Below are 27,499 nucleotides of genomic sequence, written 5' to 3' on the forward strand. Positions count from 1 at the left end.
CCGTCCCCTGAAAAGCCGGAAAAAACGGATGGTGGCTGACGAGGTCCAAATCTCCTGCGCCCTCCCTCGGTTTCTGTTTCCCCGCCTTCTCAGCGGAAGCCGAGCGCCAAACTCAAATTTTAGCAGGGCCCGGACGCCTGTCTCGAGTTCCGCGGGCCGGGCCTGCTGGACTTTTCCTCTCGCTGGCACGGGCAGCGGTCCAACATGAGCCAGGTTCTGTTCCAGGAACTAGTCCCGCTGCAGGTGAAATGCAAAGACTGCGAGGAGAGGTGAGGTTCCGCGTTACCCCGGCCCGCGGGTGGCGGTTGGGGTCCGGCCAAGGAGAGGGGGGCGGGGGGAAGATGGCGGCTCTGGGCAGAGAGCACCGGCTTGCAGTTGGGTGTGTGGCGAGCGTCCCGGGACGCGGAGAGAACCGCAGCTGGAACCCAGTGTTCCTTCTCTCACCGAGTCGGCGGTTGCTGACGGCACAGAAGGGAGGGTATGGAGGAAATGGAAACCTGGTCCGCAACGAGTTAACTTAGAAAAATACATATTTTAGCTCTGAGCCGAATCGTGGAAATTATGGCCACATTCTCTTTTTTTTGAGACAAAGTTAATTTTGTCCTGAGAAGTGGAATAATTTACACGAGGGCTCATCACAAATTCACTGCTCGGACGGCGCTGGAACTCAGACCTTAGCTCCCCGTCCTTTTTTCGCTCTCCTTTGAATTATATGGGAAGTATATTGAAGCTCTAGCTTATATGGTGTATTGTCTTTTCTTCACAGTAGTTACTAAAAATAAGTTACGTTTAATCGCCTGAAAACAGTAGGGGGAAGCTATAAATTTCATTTATTCATTTCAACGACGACTGCTTCCTGGCAAAACACCTTGCCGCGTAGTGGGGCGGTGGGTGGTCCGGAAGGACAGTTCTTGTTTTCTGGAGTTTACAGACCAGTGGGGGAGGAAATAAAGGCCAGTCTCCCAGAGAAATGCAAAATTACCACCTTGACAAAGGAAGGGGAGCTGTTAGCACTTAACAGATTTGATTACAAGTCAGGAGATCTCCGTTTTGTCTCCGTTCCTCCACTCTTAGTTGACTCTGAGCCTTGTTTCCTCATTTGTGAAACTGACATAAAGGGCCTAAGCTGAGGATCTGAGCATCCTGTCTGAAAGTGTATGTGAAAACTAAATGGTGTGGAAATGTGGGGTTCAAAAGGAAGACACTGTCGGGCACCCGGGTGGCTCAGTCTGTTAAGGGTGGTACTCCCTTGATTTCGGCTCAGGTCATGATCCGGTTCCTGGGATCCAGCCCCACTTGGGGCTCTGGTGCTGACAGCGTGGAGCGAGATTGGGATTCTCTCTTTCCATCTCTTTCTGTTTCCTCCCTCACTTGGTCTCTCTCGAAATAAATATATTTTTTTTTGAAATGGAGACATTGCTTTATTGAGTAATATGAAACCAGTATATAGCTCAGAATTAGGCCTAAAATCAGTCTGCAAGCCAGGAAGGACATGATAGCCAAAATATCAGCTGCATTGGAGATCTGTAGTGTATTTGAGTTGGTCATTCTTTTGTGCTATCCGGTATGAGAGCCACATGTGGTCAATGTGGTTATGGTTGAAATGAGGCTAATCCAAATTGATGGCTGTAAGAGTAAAATGCACACTGAGTTTTGAAGACTTACTTTGAAAAAGAATGTAAAATATCTCAATTTTTAAGTTGATTGTAAAGATGACAATTTTGGATGTATTGGATATACCTAATATATGTTGGATATACATTATAATTTTATTAACATAATATGTTCTGTATATCATAAACATTGGATGTATGTATATTTAACATGAAGGATGTATTTCATACAATATTAAAATTTACCTGTTCCTTTTAATTTTTTTAATGTAGTTTCTAGAGAATTTTAAATTATATATGTGGCTCATATTTGTGTCCTCCATTGTATCTCTGTTGGACAGTACTGTTTACAATGATTATAGAAATATAAAGGGGGAAGCATCATTTCTGATTCCAATAATGGACCTCCTCGCTTTTTCCATTTCATTGTCATCACAGTTATCTTTTTAAAGCACATTGTCAACCTTTTTACTCCTCTTGCTTAGAAACCTTTGATGTATTCCTATCACCTGTAGCAGGAGTCAGCAGCCTAGGCCAGGTGGCCTTCTACCTGTTTTCGTAAATAAAGTTTTATTAGAACACAGCCATTCTCATTTAAGAATTGTCTGCAGGTGCCTGGGTGGTACAGGTGGTTGAGTGTCTGACTTTGGGCTCAGGTCATGACCTCACAGTTCGTGGATTAGAGCCTGGTGTCAGGCACTGTGCTGACGGCTCGAGGCATGGAGCCTGCTTCAGATTCTGTGTCTCTCTCTTTCTGTCCGTCCCCCCACCGTCATGCTCTCTCTCTCTTTCAAGAATAAACAAACATTAAATGTTTTTTAATTAAAGAATTTTATGGCTGCTTTTGTGCCATTAGAGCAGATATGAGTAATTGTGACAGACACCTTATGGCCTGCAAAGCCTAAGGTATTTACTATCTAGCTTTTTACAGAAAATGTGCTGATCCTCAACCTATGGGGAAAACAATCCAGATTTTAGTTAAATATTCATGGTCAGTTCAGCTCAACAAATACTTACGAATGCTATGTACCAGGAATTGTCTTACATGCTGACACTGTCCAGCTTCCTCCCTGTTAACTCCCCTGCCTCTCAACAACAAACAGCAACATGAAAAGTTCAGCCTCTGGGAACTCACACTTTTCTTTTTTATTTTTATTAAAAAAAATTTTTTTTTTTAAATTTTTTAATGTTCACTTATTTTTGAGAGACAGAGAGAGAGTGTGAGCAGGGGAGGTGCATAGAGAGAGGGAGACACAGAATCCGAAGCAGGGTCCAGCTCTGAGCTGTCAGCACAAAGCCCAATGCAGGGCTCAAACTGGGGCTCGAACTCATGAGCCATGAGATCATGACCTGAGCCGAAGTCAGATGCTTAACCAACTGAACTATCCAGGCGCCCCGGGAACTCACACTTTAATAGGAGAAACAAAAAGATCTTTGGAGAACCAGCATAGCACAGATTGAGAGAGTTCAGGCTTTGAAACCAGATTATTCTGGTTTAAATCCCACTTCTGCCACTTATTGACTGTTTGATTTTGTAGTCATTTTTTTCTGTGTCTTATCTTTTTTTTAATGTTTTATTTACTTTTGAGAGAGAGTGAGAGCAGGGGAGAGGCCGGGGGGGGGGACAGAGGATCCAAAGCAGGCTACCCACTGTCAGCACAAAGCCCAGTGTGGGGCTCGAGCCCACGAACTGTGAGATCATGACATGAGCTGAAGGTGGATGCTCTACCAATTGAGCCACCCAGGTATCCCCTCTGTATTTTATCTTTAAAGTGATGGTGATAAAACTGATGATGATAGAAGTACCTGCCTCATGGGATTATTATGAGCATGAAATGAGTTGATATTACAAGGTGCTTCAAATAGTGCTTGGAGCATGATAAGCATTTACCAAACATTAGTTGTTATTATTATTTTACTGTTTGTTATTTTGAGAGTGTGAGTGGGGGAGGAGCAAAGAGAGAGAATCCCAAGCAGGCTCTGTGCTACACTGTCAGGACAGAGCCTGACCCACGGCTCCATTCCGCGAGCCACGAGATCATGACTTGAGCCGAAATCAAGAGTTGGATACTTAACTGACTGAGCCAGCCAGGCACCCCAAATATTAACTATTACGTTTTTTAGGAATATCATTTTATTTATTTATTTATTTTTAATTAATTTTTTAAACTTACATCCAAGTTAACATATAGTGTAATTGTGATTTCAGGAGTAGAATTTAGCGATCTGTCACTTACATATAACACCCAGTGCTCCTCCCAACAAGTGTCCTCCTTAATGCCTCTGGCCCATTTAGCCCATTCCCTGACCCCAAACCCCTCCAGCAACCCTCAGTTTGTTCTCTGTATGGAAGAGTCTCTTATGCTTTGCCATCCTTTCTGTTTTTATATTATTTTTGCTTCCCTTATGTTCATCTGTTTTGTATCTTAAATTTCACAGATGAGTGAAGTCATATGATATTTGTCTTTCTCTGATTAATTTTGCTTAGCATAATACACTCTAGTTTCCCTACACTTTGTTGGGAATGGCAAGATTGCATTCTTTTTTTATTGTGAGTAGTACTTCATTGCATTTATACCATATCTTTATCCATTCATCAGTTGATGGATATTTGGGCTCTATCCATACTTTGGCTGTCGTCGATAGTGCTGCTATATAAGGGTGCACATGCCCCTTCGAAAGAGTGCCCCTGTATCCTTTGGATAAATATCTAGTAGTGCAGTTACTGGGACATAGGGTCATCAATTTTTAGTTTTTTGAGGAACCTTCATACTGTTTTCCAGAGTGGCCGCACCAGTTTACATTCCCACCAGCAGTGCAAAAAGGTTCCTCTTTATCCGCATCCTCGCCAACATCTATTATTGCCTGGGTTGTTAATTTTAGCTACTCTGACAGGTATGACATGGTATCTCAGTGTGGTTTTGATTTGTATTTCCCTGATGAAGAATGATGTTGAGCATCTTTTCATGTGTCTGTTAGCCATCTGGATGTCTTCTTTGAAAAAGTATCTATTCGTGTCTTTTGCCCATTTCTTCACTGGATTATTTCTTGGGTGTTGAGTTTGATAAATTCTTTACAGATTTTGGATAGTAACCCTTTATCTGATATGTCATTTGTAAATATCTTCTCTCCTTCTGTTGGTTGCCTTTTAGTTTTGCTGATTGTTTCCTTTGCTGTGCAGAAGCTTTTTATCTTGATGAGGTCCCAATAGTTCATTTTTTGCTTTTGTTTCCCTTGCCTCCAGAGACATGTTGAGTAAGAAGTTGCTGTGGCTGAGGTCAAAGAGGTTGATGCCTGTTTTCTCCTCTAGGATTTTGAGAGCTTCCTGTCTTAATGTTTAGATCTTTCATCCCTTTTGAGCTTATTTTTGTGTATGGTATAAGAAAGTGGTCCAGTTTCCCCAACACCATTGCCTGATGAGACCGTCTATTTTCCATTGGATGTTCGTTCCTGCTTTGTCAAAGATTATTAGTTGGCCATACGTTTACGGGTCCATTTTTGGGTTCTCTATTCTGTTCCATTGATCTGTGTGACTGTTTTTGTGCCAGTATCATACTGTCTTTATGATTACAGCTTTGTAGTACATTTGAAGTCCAAAATTATAATGCCTCCAGCTTTGGTTTTCTTTTTCAGGATTGCTTTGGCCATTCAGGGTCGTTTCTGGTTCCATACAAATTTTAGGATTGTTTGTTCTAGCTCTGTGAAGAATGCCGTTGTTGGGGTGCCTGGCTTTCTCAGTTAAGTGTTGCCTCAGGTCATGATCCCATGGTTCAGGAGTCGAGCCCCATGTCAGGCTTTGTGCTGGCAGCTCAGAGCCTGGAACCTGCTTTGGATTCTGTGTCTCCTTCTCTCTCTGCCTTTGCCTGCTCATATTCTGTGCCTCTCTCTCAAAAATAAATAGAAACATTAACAAAATTTAAAAAAAAAACAATGCTGGTGTTATTTTGATAGAGATTGCCCAAACATTAGTTATTATAAAAGTGTGATTAAAAAATAAGTAAAGTATGATTAATGCATAAAGTGACATCAATGTACTAAAGTCATAGAAAAGGAACTTCAGGGGAAGAAAGTGGTAATGCTCAGAGAACTCTGGAGGAAAGTGATGCAAAATTTTGAAGCCCATGGCTTGACACTTGCTTTTTCATTTTTGTTTTGTAAACTTCTTCCTGTATACTAGTGACACAACTACTTGATATCCCTTCGATGTGCCTGATATGCTCTTAATACCATACCTTTTATTCCTGCTATTCTCCCTGCCTCAACTGCTTTTTCTTTCATAACCTTCAAGGTCTGTCCTAAATTCCTTCCTTATATGGAATTTTTCAGAGTTGCCTAGGTTGAAATTGCCTTTATTCATTTATTAGATAGCATAATGTAGGTGTAAGGTCTGAGTTCTAATTTGCACTCTGTAAGGTGACCTTAACCGTATTTGTAACCTGTGCACCTCATTTTCTTCCTTTGTAAAACAGCACATGATATTTACTTAACATTATTAAGTCAAATATGTGTAAAACACCTGGTAGGTACTCAGTTAAGTGTTGGTAACCCTTCCCTTCCTTTTCTTGAAGCACTTAAATCAAGCATATCTGAGCAGAGTCATTTAATCTGATCTCAATTTGAGGACATGGATCGTATTTATTTGTTTGTATCCCTAGCATCCAGCATACTACCTGGCGTAGAGTGGCTTTTATTCGTCTGAATTGAGAGTTGAAGGTCACACCTCCTAGGTGGCAGAGGTGGGCTAGAATCCAGTTCTGCTAATGCCAAATCTAACTGATAGGGAGAATGTTATGCGAATTTATGTATTGTTTATAGTATGACATAATTTTTTTAAATGTTTATTTTTGCTAGAGACAGAGTGCAAGCAGGGGAGGGGTAGAGAGAGAGAGGGAGACACAGAATCTGAAGCAGGCTCCAGGCTCCAAGCTGTCAGCACAGAACCCGATGCAGGACTCAAACTCACCGACTGCAAAATCATGACATGACCTAAAGCCGGATGCTTAACCGACTAAGCCACCCAGGCGTCTGAGTGTGACATTTATTTTGAGAAATAGGATTTTTTATTGATTTGTTTTATATTGTTCCTATAATAACCATTATAATGGAGAAAATAAGATTTGTGGTTTTAAATACTGTATTTTCTGAAAGCTCAGATTTTTCTACCGTATACTCTGGGGTTGTGGGAAGAGGTTTAATCTATGGGCCTTTCCTCCTCCCTTTTTTTCCCAAAGCTAATGTATTATAGATACTTGGAATATATGCAATAATATCATTGCTGATCATTAATGTGATTCTTCCAGTATTATCTTAGGAATACTATATTAGTTGGCTTCTTTTTTTCTTTTTTTAACAAATTTATCAAGTATGACAGGACTTTTTTAAAGCTTTTCTTTCCTTTTTTTCTTCTTAAGTTTGTTTATTTAGAGAGAGACAGATGGCACCAGTGGGGAAGGGACAGAGAGAGGGAGAAAGAGAATCCCAAGCAGGCTCCACACTGTCAGTGCAGAGCCCATTACAGGGCTTGAACTCAGGAACTGCAAGACCATAACCTGAACTGAACCTGAACTGAAACCAAGAGTCGGACACTTAATCACCTGAGCCACCCAGGTGTCCTCCCCCCAGCTTTTTTTTTTAAGAGAGCACAAGAGAGGGAGAGGGTCAGAAGGAGAGAAAAAATCTTCAGCAGGCTTCATGCTCAGCACAGAGTGCTGATGTGAGGCTCGATCCTATGACCCTGAGAACATGACCTGAGCCGAGATCAAGAGTTGGACGCTCAACCACTCAGGTGTCCCCATAGGAATTTAGAAAGTGTACATCACCATACAAAGTTATCTACTACAGTATCATGCCCTCTATGGCAGCATGTTTTAGAGAAAACTTCAGAAGACAAAACCAAACATAATGACATTGCAGATCTGAAAAGCCCCTCACAAACCTAACTCAATTCACTTATCTTACAAATTAGGAAATTGAAAGGTTATTTTTCCCCCAAGAACACTTAAGTAGAATTGGAGTAGAAATTTAATCTGTTTCACATATAATACTATAGATACTAGAAAAATAGATATAAAACATTCTCTTGTTTTAGTAAAACCTTGGTTTGTGGGCATAATTTGTTCTGGAAACATGCTTGTAATCCAAATCATTTGTATATAAAAGCAAATTTCCCCATAAGAAATAATGGAAACTTGATGATTCATTCCATAACCCCAAAATATTCATATAAAGATGATTACGAGGGGTGCCTGGGTGGCACAGTTGGTAAACACCCAACCCTTGACTTTAGCCCAGGTCATGATCTTGCTGGTTGGTGAGTTTGAGCCCCGAGTCGGGCTCTGCGTTGACATTGTGGAGAGCCTGCTTGGGGTGCTCTCTTTCCCTCTCTTCCCTCCCCCCCCCAAATAAATGAATAAACTTAAAAAAAATGATTATGATACTGTAATATAATGGAAAATAAAATACAAAATGTGAAGAAAAATAAATTAACCTCCACTTACCTTTGAAAAACCTTCGTGGCTGGTGTGAGAGAGAGGACAACTTGGACTATCACTAATGGAATCACTGGTGTGTCTATTGGCTCAGTAGAATCTTTCTTTCGTGCAACTTTAAGAAGGAACTTAACCAGTGACTTTTGGCTCTTTTTGAGGATTTCAGTAATATGTGACATTGCATTGTTGTTAAACAGATTGATTGCTCACACTGCAACAGCCTTATTTGGGCGGTGCTTTTCTACAAAATTTTGCACTGTTCCACATTATACACATGTCCCTAATCACATTTGAAATGAAGGTTTTTCTCTGCCTCTTTCTCCTCTTCCTCTGCAGACAAGATGCAGACGTCTGTGATTTTTGCCATTCATATACAATTTCCCTCTTAACTTCCACCGTAATCATCTCCTCCTTCTTACTACCTTTCTTTTCAAAAACCCTTTTCTGTGTGGGAGCCATTGTATACACTTGCATGGATGTTGACTACACTACAGTATTAATAAACTCTTGTCGTACACTGTATTTAATGTGTCTGGCAATAAAAGCAGCAGAGGAAAGGGTGCAGACAACCTGACCTGGAATGAAGCAAGGCATTCCTAAGCTTACTCTTGTGTGGAAAAGCTGTCCATAGGTGCTTTGAAGTGACAAAAAATACACGAGGGCCAGTTGTGGGCACTTTCCAACATTGTGAAAAATCACTGATTTCTGCCAAACACTGCAGCTTGAGACTGAGCATCTGAGCGTGGGAAAGGATCACCGACAATCCCACAGAGAGAAGAACCATTGGCTCACTTGTGATCATGGGATATCAGCATCATGTACTACTCATATTGTATGACATAGCTCGTGTATCAAGTTAAGATTTATTAGAAATGTTGCTGTCTTGCATAGCACTTGCAGAACAAGTTACTTGCAATCCAAGGTTTTACTGTTAATTCTTCCTATCTATGCCATTGCTGCTCATTCCTTTTCAGATAACGAGTTATGGTAACCTTACTATATGGTAACCTCATTGTACTAAGATTTAGCAACCAATCATATGTTCAATGGGAAACTTAATTAAAATGACATTTTTAAGGCAATATAAAAATTTTAAGTTAGAGCATAAAAAAATCTGAACAATTGAATCTAGCTTTGGTCAACTATTACCAATGTTTTCCATCAATACTTGGTCTATACTTTTTACTTCTGTAGTAGATAAGTCGCAGAATGTGGGGAAAATTTAAAACACATCTTTTTTTTAATCTTTTATTTTAATGCTTTTATTTAATTTTGAGAGACAGAAACACAATGAGTGGCATAGGGACAGAGAGAGAGAGAGGGAGACACAGAATCTGAAGCAGGCTCCAGGCTTTGAGCCTTCAGTACAGAGCCCAGTGCAGGGCTTGAACTCCCAAACTGAGCTGAAGTCAGACAGTTTAATGGACTGAGCCACCCGGGTGCCCCTAAAACACATCTTTAGAAGAGTAGCCTAAAATGGAATAAATTCTATTTTTACTTTCATTTACTTTTGTTTCCTACCAATCAGGAAAAAGCTATTGGTATTTAATTCTAGGAAGATAAGGATACTTCTGCGGAGATTTTTTTTTCACCAATATTGCTTTTATTTACATTATTTAAACATTTTTGCTCAGTTTGGTTAATGGTTTTGAGCACCTTTATTTATATGCCACTGTTTGATGTTGAATTCCCTAAGATGCAGTAGAGACCGTGAAAAAGCTATAGTCTCTTTAGATAGAGTTTAGGGACACCCGGGTGGCTTCCTCACTCAGGTTAAGTGTCGATTTCAGCTCAGGTCATGATCTACTGTTTGTGAGTTTGAGCCCTGTGTCTGGCTCTGTGCTGAGAGCTCGGAGCCTGGAGCCTGCTTCAGATTGTGTGTGTGTCTCTCTCTGACCCTTTCCTGGTTGCACTCTGTCTCCATCTCTCTCTCTCTCTCTCTCTCTCAAAAGTAAACATTGGGGCGCCTGGGTGGCTTAGTCGGTTGAGCGTCCGACTTTCGCTTAGGTCATGATCTCACGGTTCGTGGGTTCGAGCCCCGCGTCGGGCTCTGTGCTGACTGCCAGCTCAGAGCCTGGAGCCTGTTTCAGTCTGTGACTCCCTCTCTCTCTGACCCTCCCCTGCTCACGCTCTCTCTCTCTCTAGAAATAAATAAAAAAAAAAAACCTTAAAAAAAAAAGTAAACATTAAAAAAATGTTTTTTAATGTTTTAAAATAAAAAAGTTTAGAATTACTCTGCATCTGAGTTAAGGTCGACAATAAACTTGTTGACAGTACTTCTGTGGATATATTGAATAGGGAGTATATTGAGCAAATGTAGTTGGTGGGTTTTGTATATGCATAAGAGAAGGAGTATGTTATCTTGTTTCCTTAATTGTAAACATGCCATATATTCTAATGCTAATATATTAGTTTTTAATTAATATAATTAATATATTTAGTTTTTCAAATGGAACCTCCCATAAATCAGTTTGATCAATTGGTGATTTTTTTTTTTAATGTGGAAAATTGTTATTAATAGTTTGTCTGGCTTTCAGTAGATGCTATTTTCGAATCAGGGCAGTAAGGTTATATTCCAGGCTAGTAATGGGAATTCCACGTCGTTTATTTCATTTAATTCTCACAACAACCCCTTTTTACAAGAGAGAAACATATAAATAGTTACTGGTTAAAAATCTGATTACCTATTAGTGAAAGAATAAGAACTTAAAACTTCAAATCCAGTGTGCTTTCCAAATATCTGTTTTTAATGTAGGGAACGTCTGTGGAAGATCTTGCAGCTTAATATAGAAAAACTTCAGATAATGCAAATGACAGTGATAACTCATTCTTTGCAAATGTTTCTGACAGTTGGGTATATCTTTTCATCCAGGAGAGTAAGTGTTAGAGTGAGCATTGAACTACAATCAGTTTCTAATCCAGTTCACAGAAAGGTTGGTATTGATTTCTTTTGAAACACATTTTTTCCTTTTTTAAAATAATAATTTCTGTACATTATAATTATTTTTGTTCTTTAAGAATGTGAGGTCTTTTGTTACACTCTCCTTGCATTTTAGTTTTGGCCCAGTTTGTAACTTGCAAATCTGGGGTGTTAGAACTATAAAGACCATGGGTGAGAGCTGATTGTACCATATATTTCTAAAGCATACAGGAAGAATTGGGGATTGGGAGAATTGGGGGGGGGGGAGCTAAGTTTTCCCAATGCACTTATAAGTTGCTAAAATATATATTTTGCTACCCTATAGAGTTGGCATTTCAAGGTGTAAATGCGAGAATAGAATGAATTGAAGCACTGCAGGGGGATATTTTTTGAATCTTTGCTTTTTGAAAGGAGGCATTTAGAGCATCAGTTCCCATATGATCATTAACAGTGATATGGATACAGAATAGACGATAAGAAATACAGCATCTATTTTCTCTGTATCATAGCTTTCCCTACATGAGAAGATTCAAGGACCTTGTGGTATAAGTAGTAGTTTCAGTTTTTAAGAGCATTTTGGGGTGGATTTCAAGAAGTACCTAAGTAGAAACTGTCTTAAGAACAGGACCTTCTGAGACAGAGCAAATACCTAGATGGCAAATTTTCTGGGGTAGAGATTATATATTATATTTCCTACATATACTTCCTTAGGCCTGCTGTACCTCTTCATTTTCTAACTGCTCATAAGTGGTTTAGGTTTTTCTAGAACCCCAGCAGTTCCTCAGTAGCCATGAGTAGATTCTATTTCAAAGTGGGAGCTTATTCTTAACCTTACTTCTTTATTAGGCCTCCATCATCTTGTTGCTATGCCTGTTTTCCTTACTACGTTATTTGCAGACATATTTTTGTGTATTTCTCTGTCCGCTTTAGCCACTGTAATGCTCTGCCACACTGTAAATTTACATAGAAAGTGGTCTTTATGAAAGATATTCACTTAAGTTGAAACTGAAAACAGATGGGCTTCCATGTCAACGGCCACCTGGAGTAAGAGAGAATAGGCCCTCAGGATGAAGCCTTGGCAACGTGTTACTTGATACCCCTGTCCTCTGCCTGAGAGACAAATGCTCCTTTTCTAGGATAGATCATTACTTGGTTTCAGCTGATGTATTGCCACTTTGGAAATATCAAACAATTAACTTGCAGGAAACTGAAAATATATTTGAATATGATATGGTCAGTGGTTGAATGTTTTTGTCATGGTATAGTGCAACAAAGACTGGGTCTCAGTTTTTCTAAGTATTCCTTAACTTTCAACTCTGGTATTTAATTAGTTTTCATAGACCCCCCACAAGGCTTTCATGGAACAGAATATCTACCTGAAGTATAATGGTGACACGTTGTTATTGGATAATCTCACTTCCAAGAAGGAAGGAATTACACTAAAAGCCAGACCTATTGAAAACGTTAAAAAATAATAATCTTTCTTTTAGGATTTAGTTATCCGTCTGACTGATGATACCGATCCATTTTTTCTGTATAACCTTGTTATATCTGAGGAAGATTTTCAGAGGTAATTAAATTTGTTTTTCTGGTTTTTTAAAAATGTTTTATTTAGTTTTGAGAGAGAGAGAGAAACAGAAACCAAGTACGAGTGGGGGAGGGACAGAAAGAGAAGGAGACACAGAATCCAAGCAGTCTCCTGGGTGACCTGACAGATCATGACCTGAGCCAAAGTCAGACGTTCAACCAACTGAGCCACCCAGGTGCCCCAGGATGTTTTTGAAAGTAAATATTTCACAGCTTCCTGGAGTTCTGCTTCAAGCAGCCCAGAAATTTGGAACTTCAGCTTAGTGTATTGACCTTTTCCCTCCCACTGAATAAATTCTATAAAAATCAAAGTTCCCTAGCTTAGTTCATGATTATAATAGGTGTTCAGTAAATTAAAAAAGGATATTTCAGGGTTTTAATTACAATTAAAGATAGTAGTTATAAATTTTAAAATTCTCTTTTCTTGTCTTCTATATAGTTTAAAATTCCAGCAAGGCCTTCTGGTAGACTTTTTAGCTTTCCCACAAAAATTTATTGATCTCCTTCAGCAGTGTACTCAAGAACATGCCAAAGAAATTCCAAGGTAAGTCTCAGGAGAGCTCTGCATCATTAAAATTCTCTCAAGACAGACTCTTCTTTGTAAGACAAACTGATGGCAAAATATTTTCTATGTGTTAAAAGTACCCCTGTCTATTTTTAAAACTGGGTTTAGGGCTCTATTAAATACCAGATTTTAAGGAATCATGGTTAAAATCAGAAATATTTACCCCTCAATTTTCATGTCTTGACAGAGCCACTGAAATACTTAACATCATCAAATATGTGTTGGATGATAATAAACTTGGAAAAGGAGAATAAGATTTTGTGTTGGTGTCTATTCATATCTACATATGAATACATATATAAATTTACATATACATATACACATACGAATATGTGTATATTCGTGTGATGCTAAAGCCTGATCCTTTCACTGCAGATTTCACCAACCTTTTATCCTTTGGTGTCACCATTTGATGATTGTTTGAATCAATTATTTCATTAGGAATTACAAAGTTATGCATTTTTAATTTTGCCATTCTTTTTATATTAGGTATAATTTTTTTTATAAAGAAGAACTTCATCTGTTTGGGCTATTTGATTACTCTGAAAATTCATACAGGAGAGGATAAATGCTTAATTCTTTTAAATTGCCAATTTTTAGAGTAAAGAGTTGTTACTCTAGTTACTACTGTGTGCTTTCAGTGGGTTTTTGTTTTTGTATCTGTCTTTCATAATGAACTCAGGGACATTTGTATATTCACTGTTTCAGTGAATTCTTTTTCTGTTTCTTGCCCAGTTTTTCCATTTTACTATTCATATCAGTTTATTCACTTTAACCATTGAGAGTCCTTTTATGTTGGCCCCTCTGATTCCTATATGCCCCCTTTCCTGATAATTCTAATTATTGATGATGTGCTAGAGTTTATGATTCAGTGGGCAAGTTTCAGTGTCTCATAAGTATTGTTATGTTGTGACCCTTTCTTTTCAAAGGTTTTTGCTGCAGTTAGTTTCTCCAGCATCTATTTTGGATAACTCCCCTGCCTTTTTAAATGTGGTAGAGACTAATCCCTTTAAGCATCTCACACACTTATCACTAAAACTTTTACCTGGAAATGATGTGGAAATAAAGAAGTTTTTAGCCAGCTGTTTGAAAAGTAGCAAGGTAAGATTTAAATTTATTTTTTTAAAAAATAAGTACCAAAAGTCTCTGATAAATCACTGAAAAGCTATATTGCTATTAGTTTCTGTTTTCAGAGTAAAGTACTTTTAAAGATGCCTATGTAAAGAATTTCTTTTCTTTTTTTCTTTTTTTTTTTTTTTCAGATGAGCTTTCCAGCTATGTTCTAACCTCGTGANTTTTCTGTAATCTGATGCAGTTCACTTAAGCTGTTGGTGTCGTGGTTTTATCAGCTTGTAGATAAGTATGAGATATCTACTACCTTATTGCACCTGTCTCAAATGAGGAAAGATGTGTGAAAGTGTCTTGAGAATATTACAGAGTGCTCTTTGACTTTGTAAGGTATATGCAGCAAAGAAGCAACATTGGGATGCCTCTTAATAGTTTTCACAAAGTCTTTAGTCAAATGCTATAGATTAGAGCATCTCAAACTTAATGGTACAGAAATCCCCTAGGTGTCTTGCTCATTCAGATTGTGAGTCAGAAGGTTTGAGGTGGAAGCTGAAATTCTGCATTTTTAACAAACTGCCAGGGTGATGCTGACACCATATTTTGTTATACTTTGAGTAGCACAGCTAGAGATGATTAAATTGTAAACTGCCTAATTTTATTATTTTTATAAATAGGAAGAAAAATTATCATTGATGCAATCACTAGATGATGTTACTAGGCAACTGAATTTTACACAGAAGGTAATTCAGATTTCATTTTGTCTTTGTAAGTCATCCAAACATTGGCTCTGAATTGCTTCTTGAATCTTATCTAGGCTTTTGTGTATTAATTTTTAAAAACATGTTGTCTTTGATTCTTTCTCCTTTTTGCCACCCTTCCCCTACCAGTAAATTATCTTAATCTGATGCTTTCTCTGATATGTGATTCCATCTAAACATTTCTGTTAACTTCAGTATATAACACATTCCTTCCAAGTCTTCATTAAATAATATATAGTTCCTGTCACATGCTTGTCGCTCTTTTATTCACCTCATTCCTCCTGTCTAGAATGACTTTTCCATTCACATCTTCTAAATCTTTCTTTTCCATACTTGTGTTATGAATTATTTTGATAGTCTCATCATCATTTCAATCATAGCTACTATCTTTTTGCCCATACCCTTTGAAAGTAAGGACCAAAGTATCTGAAAGTGGCATGGCTTCAGGCAGAAATTGTCCTGCACAACATAGCCCATCCAGGAACCTATGTTACTAGGTTTTAGGTATATAAATGAACCACTCCTTATGACTGATTTGCTTTACCCTGGGTAGACATTTATATCTTTTTATCAGAGGAGAGGGTTTGGTGGTGAAGAGCCAGATTTAACTAAAAGGTTAAAGATAGTTAAGCTTGACTTCTGGGCCATGCTAGCTCTAAAATTGCTTTTATTCTAATCTTATTTCTTCAAATTAAAAAAAAAATAATCTGTGTAGGAAAAGGCTTTGAGTATATTTTGGAAAGCTTGTGACTCCTTTTCTTTAATTTCCTTTGTAAATATTGCCATGTTCTATGCTAATAACATTCACAAGACTGTCTTAATATTTTATATTGAACTCTAATACAGACCTTATCAGAAAAAATCCAAGAATTAGATAAGTTACAGAATGAATGGGCATCACACACAGCTGCATTGTCAAATAAACATTCCCAGGAACTAACAAATGAGAAAGAAAAGGCCTTGCAGGTATGAACATTAAAAGAAAATAGAAAATTATTTTTTTGTTGCTGTTATTTTGTTAGTTGTAAAAGTAATATATGTTTGGTTTAGTATGTTCAAACATTACAGAAGTATATGAAAAATTAAGTTTCTCATTAAAAATCTTATTATCCAGAGATAATTTATAAACTTTTTGATGTATGCTTTCTAGAGTTATCTCTTTATATGTAAATAATGTGTCATTTAAAAGTATATATTTATAAGTTTAGAAATATGGAAATTATGAATGTATACACATAGTGGGTTTTGATTTTATTCTGTGCTAATGAGATCCTACAGTATATATTGATTGTAACTTTTTTCCTATGTAACATGACAGATCATTCTTTTTGAGTTAAACATTCCTTTTTAGTGGCTGCATAATATTAATTATTTGGATATAACATAAATTATTTAACTACTTACCTAAATGATGGACATTCTTTGTTCTAGAAGTGAGATTGCAGTATACCCATATAAGATATTAATGGATATTGCAGATTTGCCAGCCAGGTCATACCAAATGGAACCTAAAAGATAGTGTATGATAGTACTTATTTCCTCATATTCTTTGTAAAAAAAATTTTTATTACGTTTTTTATTTTAATTCCAGTATAGTTAACATACAGTGTTATATTAATTTCAGGTGTACAGTATAGTGACTCAAGAATAATCTACATTATTCAACTACTGAATAATGAAAAGTGACCATCATGTAAAGTCTATTCTTAAATCTCTATCACCTGTTTCACCTATCTGCCCCTGTACCTTCCCTCAGATAACTATCAATTTGTTTTCTATAATTAACGGTCTCTTTCCTGGTTTGTCTCTTTTTTTTTTTTTTTTACCTTTGTCCATTTGTTTTGTTTCTGATATTCTATATACGAGTGAAATCATACAGTATTTGTCTTTCTGACAGACTAATTTCGCTGAACATTATACTCTAGCTCCATCCATGTTGTTGCAAATGGCAAGATTTCATTCTTTTTTATGGTTGGGTAATATTCCATTGTATGTATATGCTACATCTTCTTTATCCATTCTTCTATTGATAGATACTTTGGTTGCTTCTGTAATTTGGCTATTATAAGTAATGTTTCAATAAACATAGTGTGCATATATCCTTTTGAATTAGTGTTTTTGTATTCTTTGGGTAAGTACTTGGTAGTGTGATTACTGGATTGCAGGGTAGTTCTATTTTTTTTTTTTTTTAAGTTTACTCATTTTCTTTAGTAATCTCTACACCTAACCCGGAGCTCAAACCCATGACCTAGAGATCAAGAGTCGCATTGCCTTCTGACTGAGGTTGCCAGGTGCCCCTGTGGGTAATTCTATTTTTAATTTTTTTGAGGAACTTCTATCCTCTTTTCCACTTTGCACCAATTCGCAATCCCAGCAGCAGTGCATGAGGGTTCCTTTTTCTCCACATCCTCACCAGCACTTGTTTCTTGTGGTTTCAGTTGTAACCATTCTGACAGGTGTGTGAAAGGACACTTCATTTGTACTTTTGATTTAGGTTTCCTTGATGAATAATGTTGAGTATCTTTTCATGTGCCTGTTGGCCATCTGTATGTCTTTGGAGAAATGTCTGTTCATGTCTTCTGTCCATGTTTTCATAGGATTGTTTGTGGTGTGTGTGTGTGTGTTGAGTTGTAACAGTTCTTCATGTATTTTGGATACTAACCCTTTATTATATATATATTACTTGCGAATATCTTCTATTCAGTAGGCTGCCTTTTAGTCTTGTTTCCTTTGCTATGCAGAAGCTTTTTATTCTGATGTAGTTCCAAGAGTTTATTTTTGCTTTTATTTCCCTTGCCTCAGAAGACCTACCTAGAAAAATGTCGACAACCAGTGTCAGAGAAATTATTGCCTGAGCTCTCTCCTAGGATTTTTATGGTTTTAGGTCTCACATTTAGGTCTTTAATCTGTTTTGAGTTTATTTTTGTGTATGGTGGAAGAAAGTGGTCCCCTTCGTTCTTCTGCAGGTTAGCTGTCCAGTTTTCCCAACACCTTTTTTTGGAAAGACTATTCTTTTTTTCCCATTGGACTTTCTCTTCTGCTTTCTCATAGAATAATTGACCATATAATCGTGGGTTTATATCTGGGCTTTCTGTCCAGTTCTATTGATCTTTGTGTCTATTTTTATGCCAATACCATACTGTTTTGATTACTACAGCTTTGTAGTGTAATTTGAAGTCAGAATTGTGATACTTCCAGGGTTTTTTTTTTCTTCTAGATTGTTTTGGCCATTCAGGGTCTTTTGTGTTTCCATACAAATTTTAGGATTATTCTAGTTCTGTGAAAAATGGTGTTCATATTTTGATAGGATGGCATTTAATGTCTATATTGCTTTGGGTGCTTTAGACATTTTTTTTAAGTTTGTTTATTTTGAGAGAAAGTGAGTGCAAACAGAGGAGGGAAGAGAGAGAATCCCACGCAGGCTCTGCTCTGTCAGCCCAGAGCCTGATGCAGGACTTGGCCCCACAAACCTCAGCATGACCTGAGCTGAAATCAGGAGTTGGAGACTTAACTGATTGAGCCACCTAGATACTCCAGTATGGACATTTTAATAGTATTTGTTCTTCCAGTCCATGAGTATGGAATATCATTCCAGTTGTTTTTGTTATCTTCAGGTTCTTTCATCAGTATTTTATAGTTTTCAGAGTATAGATCTTTCACCTCCTTGACCAAGTTTATTCTAAGTACCTTATTTTTGATGCAATTGTAAATGGGATTGCTTTCTTAATTTCTCTTGCTGTGCTTCATTGTTAGTGTATAGAATACAGTGGGAGGGTGCCTGGGTGGCTCAATTGGTTAAGTGTCCAACTCTTGATTTCATCTCAGGTCTTGACTTCAAGGTCAGGAGTTGAGGCCCAAGGGTCATGACTTTAAGCCCTGTGTTGGGCTGTGAGCTGGGGGAGGGGGAGAGGGAAGGGAGAAAGAAATCCAGTGCATTTCTGTATGTAGATTTTGTGTGCTGTGACCTTACTGAATTCATTTATTCATTTATTAGCTCTCCACTTCTGGTGGAGTCTTTTGGGTTTTCTGCATATAGTACCATGTTATCTGCAAGTAGTGAAAGTTTTATTTCCTTACCAATTTGGATGCCTTTTATTCCTTCATCTTGTCTGATTTCTGTGGCTAAGATTTCTAGTACTATATTGAATAAAATTGGTGAGATTAGACATACTTGTGTTCTGATCTAAGGGGGAAAATTTCTCAGTTTTTCACCATTCAGTATAATGGTAGCTGTGGGTTTTTCATATGTGGTCTTAATTATGTTGAGGTACGTGTCCTCTAAACACACTTTGTTGAGGGTTTTTATCAGGAATGGATCTTGTACCTTCTCAAATGCTTTTTCTGTGTGTATTGACATGATCATATGGTTTTATCCTTTCTGTTATTGATGTAATATATTACATTGATTTGTGAATTTTGAACCACCCTTGCAACTCAGGATTAAATCCCACTTGATTGTGGGGAATAATTTTTTAAAATGTATTGGCTTGTATTTCTCTTTTTTTGCAATATGTATCTTTATCTGGTTTTGGTATCAGGGAAATACAGGCCTCCTAAAATGAATTTGGAACTTTCCTTCCTCTTCTGGTTTTTGGAATAGTTTGAGAAGAACAGTTATTCACTACTCTCTAAATATTTGGTTGAGTTTACCTATGAAGCCATCTGGTCTTGAACTTTTGTTTGTGGAAGTTTTTTGAGGACTGATTCAATTTCATTGTAGGTAATCATTCTGTTCAAATTTTCTAATTCTTCCTGATTCAGTTTTGGGATGTTATATGTTTTTAGGAATTTATCCATTTCTTGTAGGTTTTACAGTTTGTTGGCATACAGTTTTCCATAATTTATTTAAATAAGTTTTTTTATGTTTTTATTTATTATTGAGACAGAAACAGCATGAGTGGGGAAGGGGCAGAGAGGGGGGAGACACAGAATCTCAAACAAGCTCTAGGCTCTCAGCTGTCAGCACAGAGCCCAATGCAGGGCTCGAACCCACAAACTGTGAGATCATGACCTGAGCCAAAGTCGGATGCTTAACCAACTGAGCCGCTCAGGCGCCCCTCCATAATCTTTTATAACCCTTTGTATTTTTGTTGAGTGGTTATTTCTCCTTTTCATTTCTTTCTTTCTTTTCTTTCTCTTTCTTTCTTTCTTTCTTTCTTTCTTTCTTTCTTTCTTTCTTTCTTTCTTTCTTTCTTTCTCTTTCTTTCTGTTTTTATTCTTTTTTCTTTTATTTTGAGAGAGAGTGCCCATGAGCAAGGGAGGGGCAGAGAGAGAATTTCAGGCAAGCTCTGTGCTCAGTGTGAAGCCAAATGCTGGGCTTGAGATAATGACCTGATCTAAAACCAAGAGTTTGATGCCCAACCAACTGAGCCATCCAGGTGCCCCTCTCTGCTCTAATCTTTATTACTTCTTTCCTTCTACTGGTTTGGTGTTTTGTTTGTTCTTCTTTGTCTTACTCAGGTGTAAGGTTAGATTGTTTATTGGGGGTTTCTCTTGCTTCTTGAGGTAGGCCTGTATTGCTTGCTATAAACTTCCCTCTTAGAACAGCTTTTGCCTCATCCCAAAGATTTTTGAACAATTTTGTTTACATTTTCATTTTTCTCCACATAATGCTTGATATCTGTTTCGTTTTTTGGTTGCCCCGTTCATTGTTTACTAGCATGTTATTTTTAACCTCCATATATTTGTTGTCTTTCCAGATTTTCTCTTTGATTTCCAGTTTCATAGCATTGTGGTCAGAAAAGATGAATGTAATGACTGATTTTTTTAATTAATTGAGACTTATTTTGTGGTCTAATATGTGATCTATTCTGGAGCATATTTTATGTGAAAAGAATTTTTATTCTGCTGTTTTCAGATGGAATATTTTGGATTTATCTGTTAAATCCATCTTACCCAATGTGTTATTCAAAGTCAATCAAAGTGTTTCCTTGTTGATACTCTGTTTGGATGATCTGTAAGTGGGATGTCAGAGTCCTTTAATATTACTGTATTATTATCAATTAGCTCTTTTATGTTTGTTATTAGCTGCTTTATGTATTTGCGTGCTTCCATTGGTGCATTACGCATAATGTTGGGTGCATTAATATTTACAATTTTCATATCTTCCTGTTGGATTGTCTCCTTGATGATAATACCATGTCCTTCTTTGTCTCTTGTTATAGTCTTTGTTTTAAAGTGAAATACCAGTTTACACTGCCATTCTGGGGGTGCGTTGTAATGTGCATTTTTTCATATGAATACTGACCATTTGAGTATTCTCGTGTGAAGTTCAAGAATTCTCTTGCTTGTTCAAATCTTCAGCCCATTTTAATTTATAACGTGTGTGTATATATATATGTGTATATATATATTAATATGTATTTATTTTGAGAGAGTGCATGAGCAGGAGAGTGGCAGAGTGAGGGAGAGAGAGAATCCCAAGCAGAGTCCACAGTGTTAGTGCAGAGCCCCTACATGGGGCTCTATGCTTGGAACTGTTTGATCATGACCTGAGATGAAATCAAGAGTTGGACTCTTAACTGACTGAGTCACTCACGTGCCCTTTGCCCGTTTCTAAATTGGATTTTTAGTGTTTTGCTTATAGATTTGTAGGAATTTTTTGCATATTCTTGACATGAGTCCTTTGTCAGATATGTGCATTGTGAATGTTTTCTGTGGCTTGCCTTTTTCATTCCTGTATGGTGTAAAGTAGGAATATTATGTATTTATCATTTATCATATAAACATTTACTCCCAGCCTGTTTTTGACTTTTACTATTATCTTTTGCTGTATATAGTTCTTTTTATTTTAATGTCATCAAATCTGTCAGTCTTTTTATGGTTTAAAGCTTCATTTAATGTTTGGAAAGCCTCTGCCAACCAAAGACTATGAGAGAGTTTCCTCCAGTATTTTCTTTTAATACTTTCATTGTTTTTTTGTTGTTGTTGTATTTAACTTTTTAAAATGTTGTTATTCATTTTTGAGAGCAAGAGAGAGAGTGCCACGTGCGCAGGTGCGCACATGCATGAGCAGGGAGGGGCAGAGAGAGAAGGACAGAGGATCTGAAGTGGGCTCTGTGCTGACAGCAGCGAGCCTGAGGCAGGGCTTGAACTCACAAACTACGAGATTGTGACCTGAGTTGAGGTTGGATGCTTAACCAACTTTGCCACCGAAGCATCCCTGTTGTATTTAACTTTTTAATCTGTTTGGAATATATTTTTGTGGAGGGCAGTGTAAGATAGGTATTTTTTTGACATAAAATTAGTCATTTGTTCCAATACCAGATTAGTCATTTGTTCCAATACCATATATTCCACTGACTTAAAGTGCAACCATTAATATATATAGTAAATTCCTTTGTATTTGAGCTTGTTTCTGGAGTATTGGAGAGAACTAATATCTTTGCAATTTTTTTTATCCACTAGCAAGAATATGTTTTTATTTATTCAGGCCTTATTTGTTTAAAACAGGCTTATAGTTTACTTTTTATTTCCCACTTCTTTCTTTTTTTCTTTTCCAGTTCTTACTAGATGTTGTCTAGAGACTTTACAGTGTTTTGCTCTTAATAAATTGGACCATCTAATGCCCCACCAGTGATAATTTTGTTTGTTGCTGATGTATATTAATGTCACACCCATTAATTGTAGATTATATTTACATATTGTAATAGTTTTGAAAGTGATTCTCTTGGGTTTTTCAGGTAAATATATAATAAAATGAGAGGTTCCCTGGTGGCTCAGTTGGTTGAGCATCCGACTTCGGGTCAGGTCATGATCTCATGGTTAGTGAGTTCGAGCCCCACATCAGGCTGTGTGCTCACAACTCACAGCTCGGATCCTGGAGCCTGCTCTGTCTCTGTCTCTCTGCCCCTCCCCTGCTCATGCTCTGTCTGTCTGTCTGTCTCTCTCTCTCTCAAAAACAAATTAATGTTAAAAAATGTCAATTTATGTTTTCTTAATATTAATGTCTTTTTTCCTCTCATACAGAGAAATGCTAATTAATGGTGGAATACTTTCCTCATTCCATCCTTTTTTTGGTAAATAACTTAAAATATTTTCCCTTCAGCAATGATATTTGCTCTGTGTCTGAAAAAGTTTTCTTTTGTTCCTTACTTCTTAAGAGTTTTAATCCAAAGAGTGCTAAGTCAGATAAAGGGAATCGGGGGGATTTAATCAAATGATCATGCCATTCTTTTAACTTGTATCTAATAATAAATTATAATGGATTTTTGGGGCACTTAGGTGCTTCAGCCAGTTAAGCATCTGACTCTTGATTTCGGCTCAGGTCATGATCTCATGGTTCTTGAGTTTGAGCCTTGCATTGGGCTCCTGGCTGACAGTGCAGAACCTGCTTGGGATTCTGTCTCTCTCCCTCTCCTTCTGTCCCTTCCCTGAGCTTGCTCTCGCTCTCTTTCTCTCCCTCTCTCTCTCGCTCGCTCTCGCTCGCTCTCTCTCTCTCTCTGAAAATAAATACACTTAAAAAATGGTAAGTGTGGAACCATCTTTGAATTCCTAGAGTAATACTTAGTCAAAGAGATATTTAATATCTTGTTGAATCAATCTATGAATGTTTAATATAGGACATTTGTATTTACATTTGATCCTTGAACAGCATGGGGATTAGTAGTGCCAACCCTGCCTTGCAATTGAAAATCTCCATATAACTTGATTCCCCAAAACTTAATTCCTAATAGCCTACTGTTGACTGGCAGCCTTATGAATAATATAAATCACACATATTTTGTATGTTATATGTATTGAATGCTATATTCTTACTATAAAGTAAGCTAGAGAAAAGAAGATAATGTTAAGAAAATTATAAGGAGGGGACACCAGGGTGGCTCAGTCGGTTAAGTGTCTGACTTTGGCTCAGGTCATGATCTCACAGTTCATGAATTTGAGCCCCACATCAAGGCTCTCTGCAGAGAGCCTGCTTCAGATCCTCTGTCCCCCTCTCTTCTCTCCCTGCCCCTCCCCTGCTTGTGCTCTCATTCTCTCTCTCTCTCAAAAATAAACACATTAAAAAATTATAAGGAGGAGAAAATACATTTACAGTACTGTGAAAAACATTCTACGTATAAGTGGATCTGCACAGTTCAAACCTGTGTTGTTCAAGGGCCAGCTATATATTTATAGTGAATTTGGTCTGAGATTATCCTTTGTCTGAACCCTTAGTCTATATGTTAAAATTATGGACTGTAGGCTATGGTGTTAGAATTCTGCTAGTGTCATGAAATGAAAACATTTCCCAGTTTTTTCTATGCTTTGGAACTATCAAAAAAACAAGGAATTATCTGTTCCTTGATGGTATGATAGAATTATTTAGCCTCTTATCATTTGGATCTGGTGACTTTTTGAGGCATTTATCTTTCTTTTCCCATTTCCTCCATGATATTGGTCTGCTTGGATATTCTATCATTTCTTTAGTTTTGCTAATTTATATTTCCTTAAAGAGCCATGTATTTCACCAGTGTGTTTAAATGTATTAGAACAGTGGTGTCTGGGTGGCTCCGTCGGTTAAGCGACCAACTTATGCTTGGGTCATGATCTTGCGGTTCATGAGTTCTAGCTTCACATTGGGCTCTGTGCCACAGCTCAGAGCCTGGAGCCTGCTTTGGATTCTGTGTCTCCCACTCCCTCTCTGTCCCTCCCCTGCTCACACTCTGTCTCTCTCTCTCTCAAAAATAAATAGAACATTAAAAAATTTTTTGTAAATGCATTAGTACAATATCATACACATTGTGTTATGATATTTAAAATTTTTTTTTAAATGTTTTATTTATTTCTAGGAGAGACAGAGAGAGAGACAGCGTGAGCAGGGGAGGGTCAGAGAGAGAGGGAGTGACAGACTCTGAAACAGGCTCCAGGCTCTGAGCTGGCAGTCAGCACAGAGCCCGACGCGGGGCTCGAACCCATGAACCACGGGATCGTGACCTAAGCGAAAGTCGGACGGTCAACCGACTAAGCCACCCAGGCACCCCTGTGTTATGATATTTAAAATCTTCATATCATTTCTCACATGTTCTTAATTTGTTTTGTCTTTTTTGGGGGGAAGTAGAGAGAACACATGAGTGGGGGAGAGGGGCAGAGGGAGAGAGAGAGAGAAAGAGAGAGAATTAAATCTTAAGCAGGCTGCACTCCCAGCATGGGGTCCAAGGCGGGGCCCAACTGGGATCCTGACCTGAGCTGAAATCAAGAGTTGGATGTGCAGCCTTAGCTGACAAGCCAGCCAGGCGCTCATCTTTTTTTTTTTTTTAAATGAGACTGGATGGTTTGATTTTTTTGGTCCTTTTTGAAGAATGAGTTTTTCTTATATTATTTCTATACTGTTTTTTCTACCTGTTCACTAATTTTTGTCATTTCAATTTTTTTTGGTGTTTTCAAATTCTAAAGATGCACTTATAAATGCATTTGTTTATGACTCCAAAGTGACTGAGGGAGTTGTTTGTATTTGTTATTGCATATTCTAATAGGATTGTGAATCAGTTCATTGAGAATTTAAAATTGGGCCACTGTTCTCTTCTTGTTGATATTCTATAGGCAGTGCTTTTAAAATTTTAGTGTGCATCAGAATCACCTGCAGTAAACAGTAGAAAATCAGAATCACCTGCAGTAAACAGTAGAAAATGTGAATGTTGCCCTATCCCTCACACTTCACTCTTTTTTAAACCAAAGCTTCAAAATTCTAATGATCATTGGATAAAACCAGTACTTTGTTTTTACTGCCTTTATTGCCTTCAGTGTATTTGATTACCTTCTTTGACAGTTAGCAGTTTTACCAGTTTACTCTTTTTATTCTTCTTGATTGCTCTTTCAGTGTTTTTTCCAGCACTGCATTTTCAGTGTTTTGTGAACTTTTTCTGTTTTTATCTCTTTGGTTCCCTTCTTCTTTCCATTTTTCAAAAAATGAGGGAATTTTATTTTATTATTATTTTAATGTAATTTATTGTCAGATTGGTTTCCATACAACACCCAGTGCTCATCCCAACAAGTACCCTCCTCAGTGCCCATCACCCACTTTCCCCTCTTCCCACCCCCATCAACCTTCAGTTCTCAGTATTTAAGAGTAAAAAATGAGGGAATTTTAAAGTAGTTACATAAAATATTCAAGTATTTTATGAGGGAGACACTCCCCTGTTCCTGTGGGAATTTTTGAATAGGTACAAGTTTTTTGGAATGTAGTTTTGGAACTTGTATCAAGTTTTATATTTGTTTACTTTTTTTTCAGCTGTGATCGATTATTAGGAAATAATCCAAATTTTAGATGTATGTCTGTGTATAAAAACAATCAGTTTTATTTCTAATTATGAAAAATTGGAAAGTTCATGTCCATAGTTAATGTAGGGTTTAAATGAATTATAGTATATCCATAGAATGGAATATTGTGCAGCTGTTAAAGTGTTACTGAGTGTTTTAGTGGTATGAGAAGGTACAATTGCTAAAGGAATAAGAATCATGATTAAATTGTATAAATGGTTTAGTCTTAATTAGTTAAATGTGTGTACTGTGTGTATGGGTGATGTCGGTATAGATTTATTAGGAATAGATCTAAGTATTTTCATAATCAGAAAAATATACTGTATTTTTGAAAGGTATTTAGAATTTGATAGTGTTCATCAATAGAAATTATTAAGATAGGCTTGTGGTGTGATTCAAACAGGCATGAGATTACATGGTTATTACCATGTTCAAATTTTATCATGGCCTCTGGGTGCCTGGCTGGCTCAGTCAGAGGAGTGCATGACTCCTGATCTCAGAGTTGTGAGTCTAGGCCCCACACTAAGTGTAGAGATTAGTTAAAAATAAAATCTTAAAATAAATAGATTTTATCATGGGTAAAATGTAGCTACTAAATGTAAGACTGAACTAATGAACAATACCTTGCTGATTTTATAAACTTAGGGCTTTTTTATTATAAATATATTTGCTGTTGTACAAAACTGAAATAATAAATGATACTTAAAGTGAATACTGAAAGTTCCCTGTGTATCCACTTATTTACTTTTAATACAAATAGGTTCACGCTGTATTATTGTGCAGTTTTTAACCTAATCATGTCATTCTTCCCTTAACTTGAAGACTATTATTTTTAAATGTATGTGGGTTTAAGAGAAGCAGATATTAAGAACAAGATCATAATGGTAAATTTGCCTTTGTTGACCTTTCTCCTTCATGAAATCCATTATTGAAAATCGAGCCTCTTTAAAACAGGGAGATTTTATAATTCTATAGAACAACTAAGGTATTTTTTTCTTCAAGTTTTCCTATATTTGTCTGTGTGTGTTTTTTAAATTGTGGTACTGTATTTTTACATAATAGGTACAGGTACAATATCAACAGCAGCATGAACAACAGAAAAAAGATTTAGAAATCCTCCATCAACGAAACATCCAGCAACTACAAAACAAATTATCTGAGTTGGAAGCAGCTAATAAAGACCTAACGGAAAGGAAATATAAAGGAGACTCTACCATCAGAGAACTGAAAACAAAATTGTCTGCTGTTGAAGAGGTATTGAA

At 37.2% G+C, this 27,499-nt stretch overlaps 1 protein-coding gene across 6 annotated transcripts in view; it reads left to right on the top strand.

Annotated features, from left to right (window-relative positions):
- The first annotated feature begins 111 nt into the window (after positions 1 to 111).
- SASS6 (SAS-6 centriolar assembly protein) overlaps positions 112 to 27,499 on the top strand; it is a 57,879-nt gene continuing 30,491 nt past the window's right edge. Inside the window, exons 1-8 of one of the 6 annotated variants that reach the window (XM_077746044.1) lie at positions 112 to 269; positions 10,974 to 11,034; positions 12,512 to 12,591; positions 13,048 to 13,152; positions 14,103 to 14,274; positions 14,916 to 14,981; positions 15,846 to 15,965; positions 27,300 to 27,491. In XM_077746044.1, the coding sequence (XP_077602170.1) occupies positions 205 to 269; positions 10,974 to 11,034; positions 12,512 to 12,591; positions 13,048 to 13,152; positions 14,103 to 14,274; positions 14,916 to 14,981; positions 15,846 to 15,965; positions 27,300 to 27,491 (861 nt within the window). In that variant the 5' untranslated portion in view covers positions 112 to 204. Of the gene's footprint in view, positions 270 to 360; positions 479 to 10,973; positions 11,035 to 12,511; positions 12,592 to 13,047; positions 13,153 to 14,102; positions 14,275 to 14,915; positions 14,982 to 15,845; positions 15,966 to 27,299; positions 27,492 to 27,499 lie in introns of those variants that run through there. The other 5 variants (XM_077746049.1, XM_077746045.1, XM_077746047.1 and 2 more) reach the window with 5 other exon arrangements.

This window comes from Crocuta crocuta, unplaced genomic scaffold, assembly GCF_008692635.1.
Source record: "Crocuta crocuta isolate KB4526 unplaced genomic scaffold, BGI_CrCroc_1.0 scaffold48, whole genome shotgun sequence".
Lineage (NCBI taxonomy): Eukaryota > Metazoa > Chordata > Mammalia > Carnivora > Hyaenidae > Crocuta > Crocuta crocuta.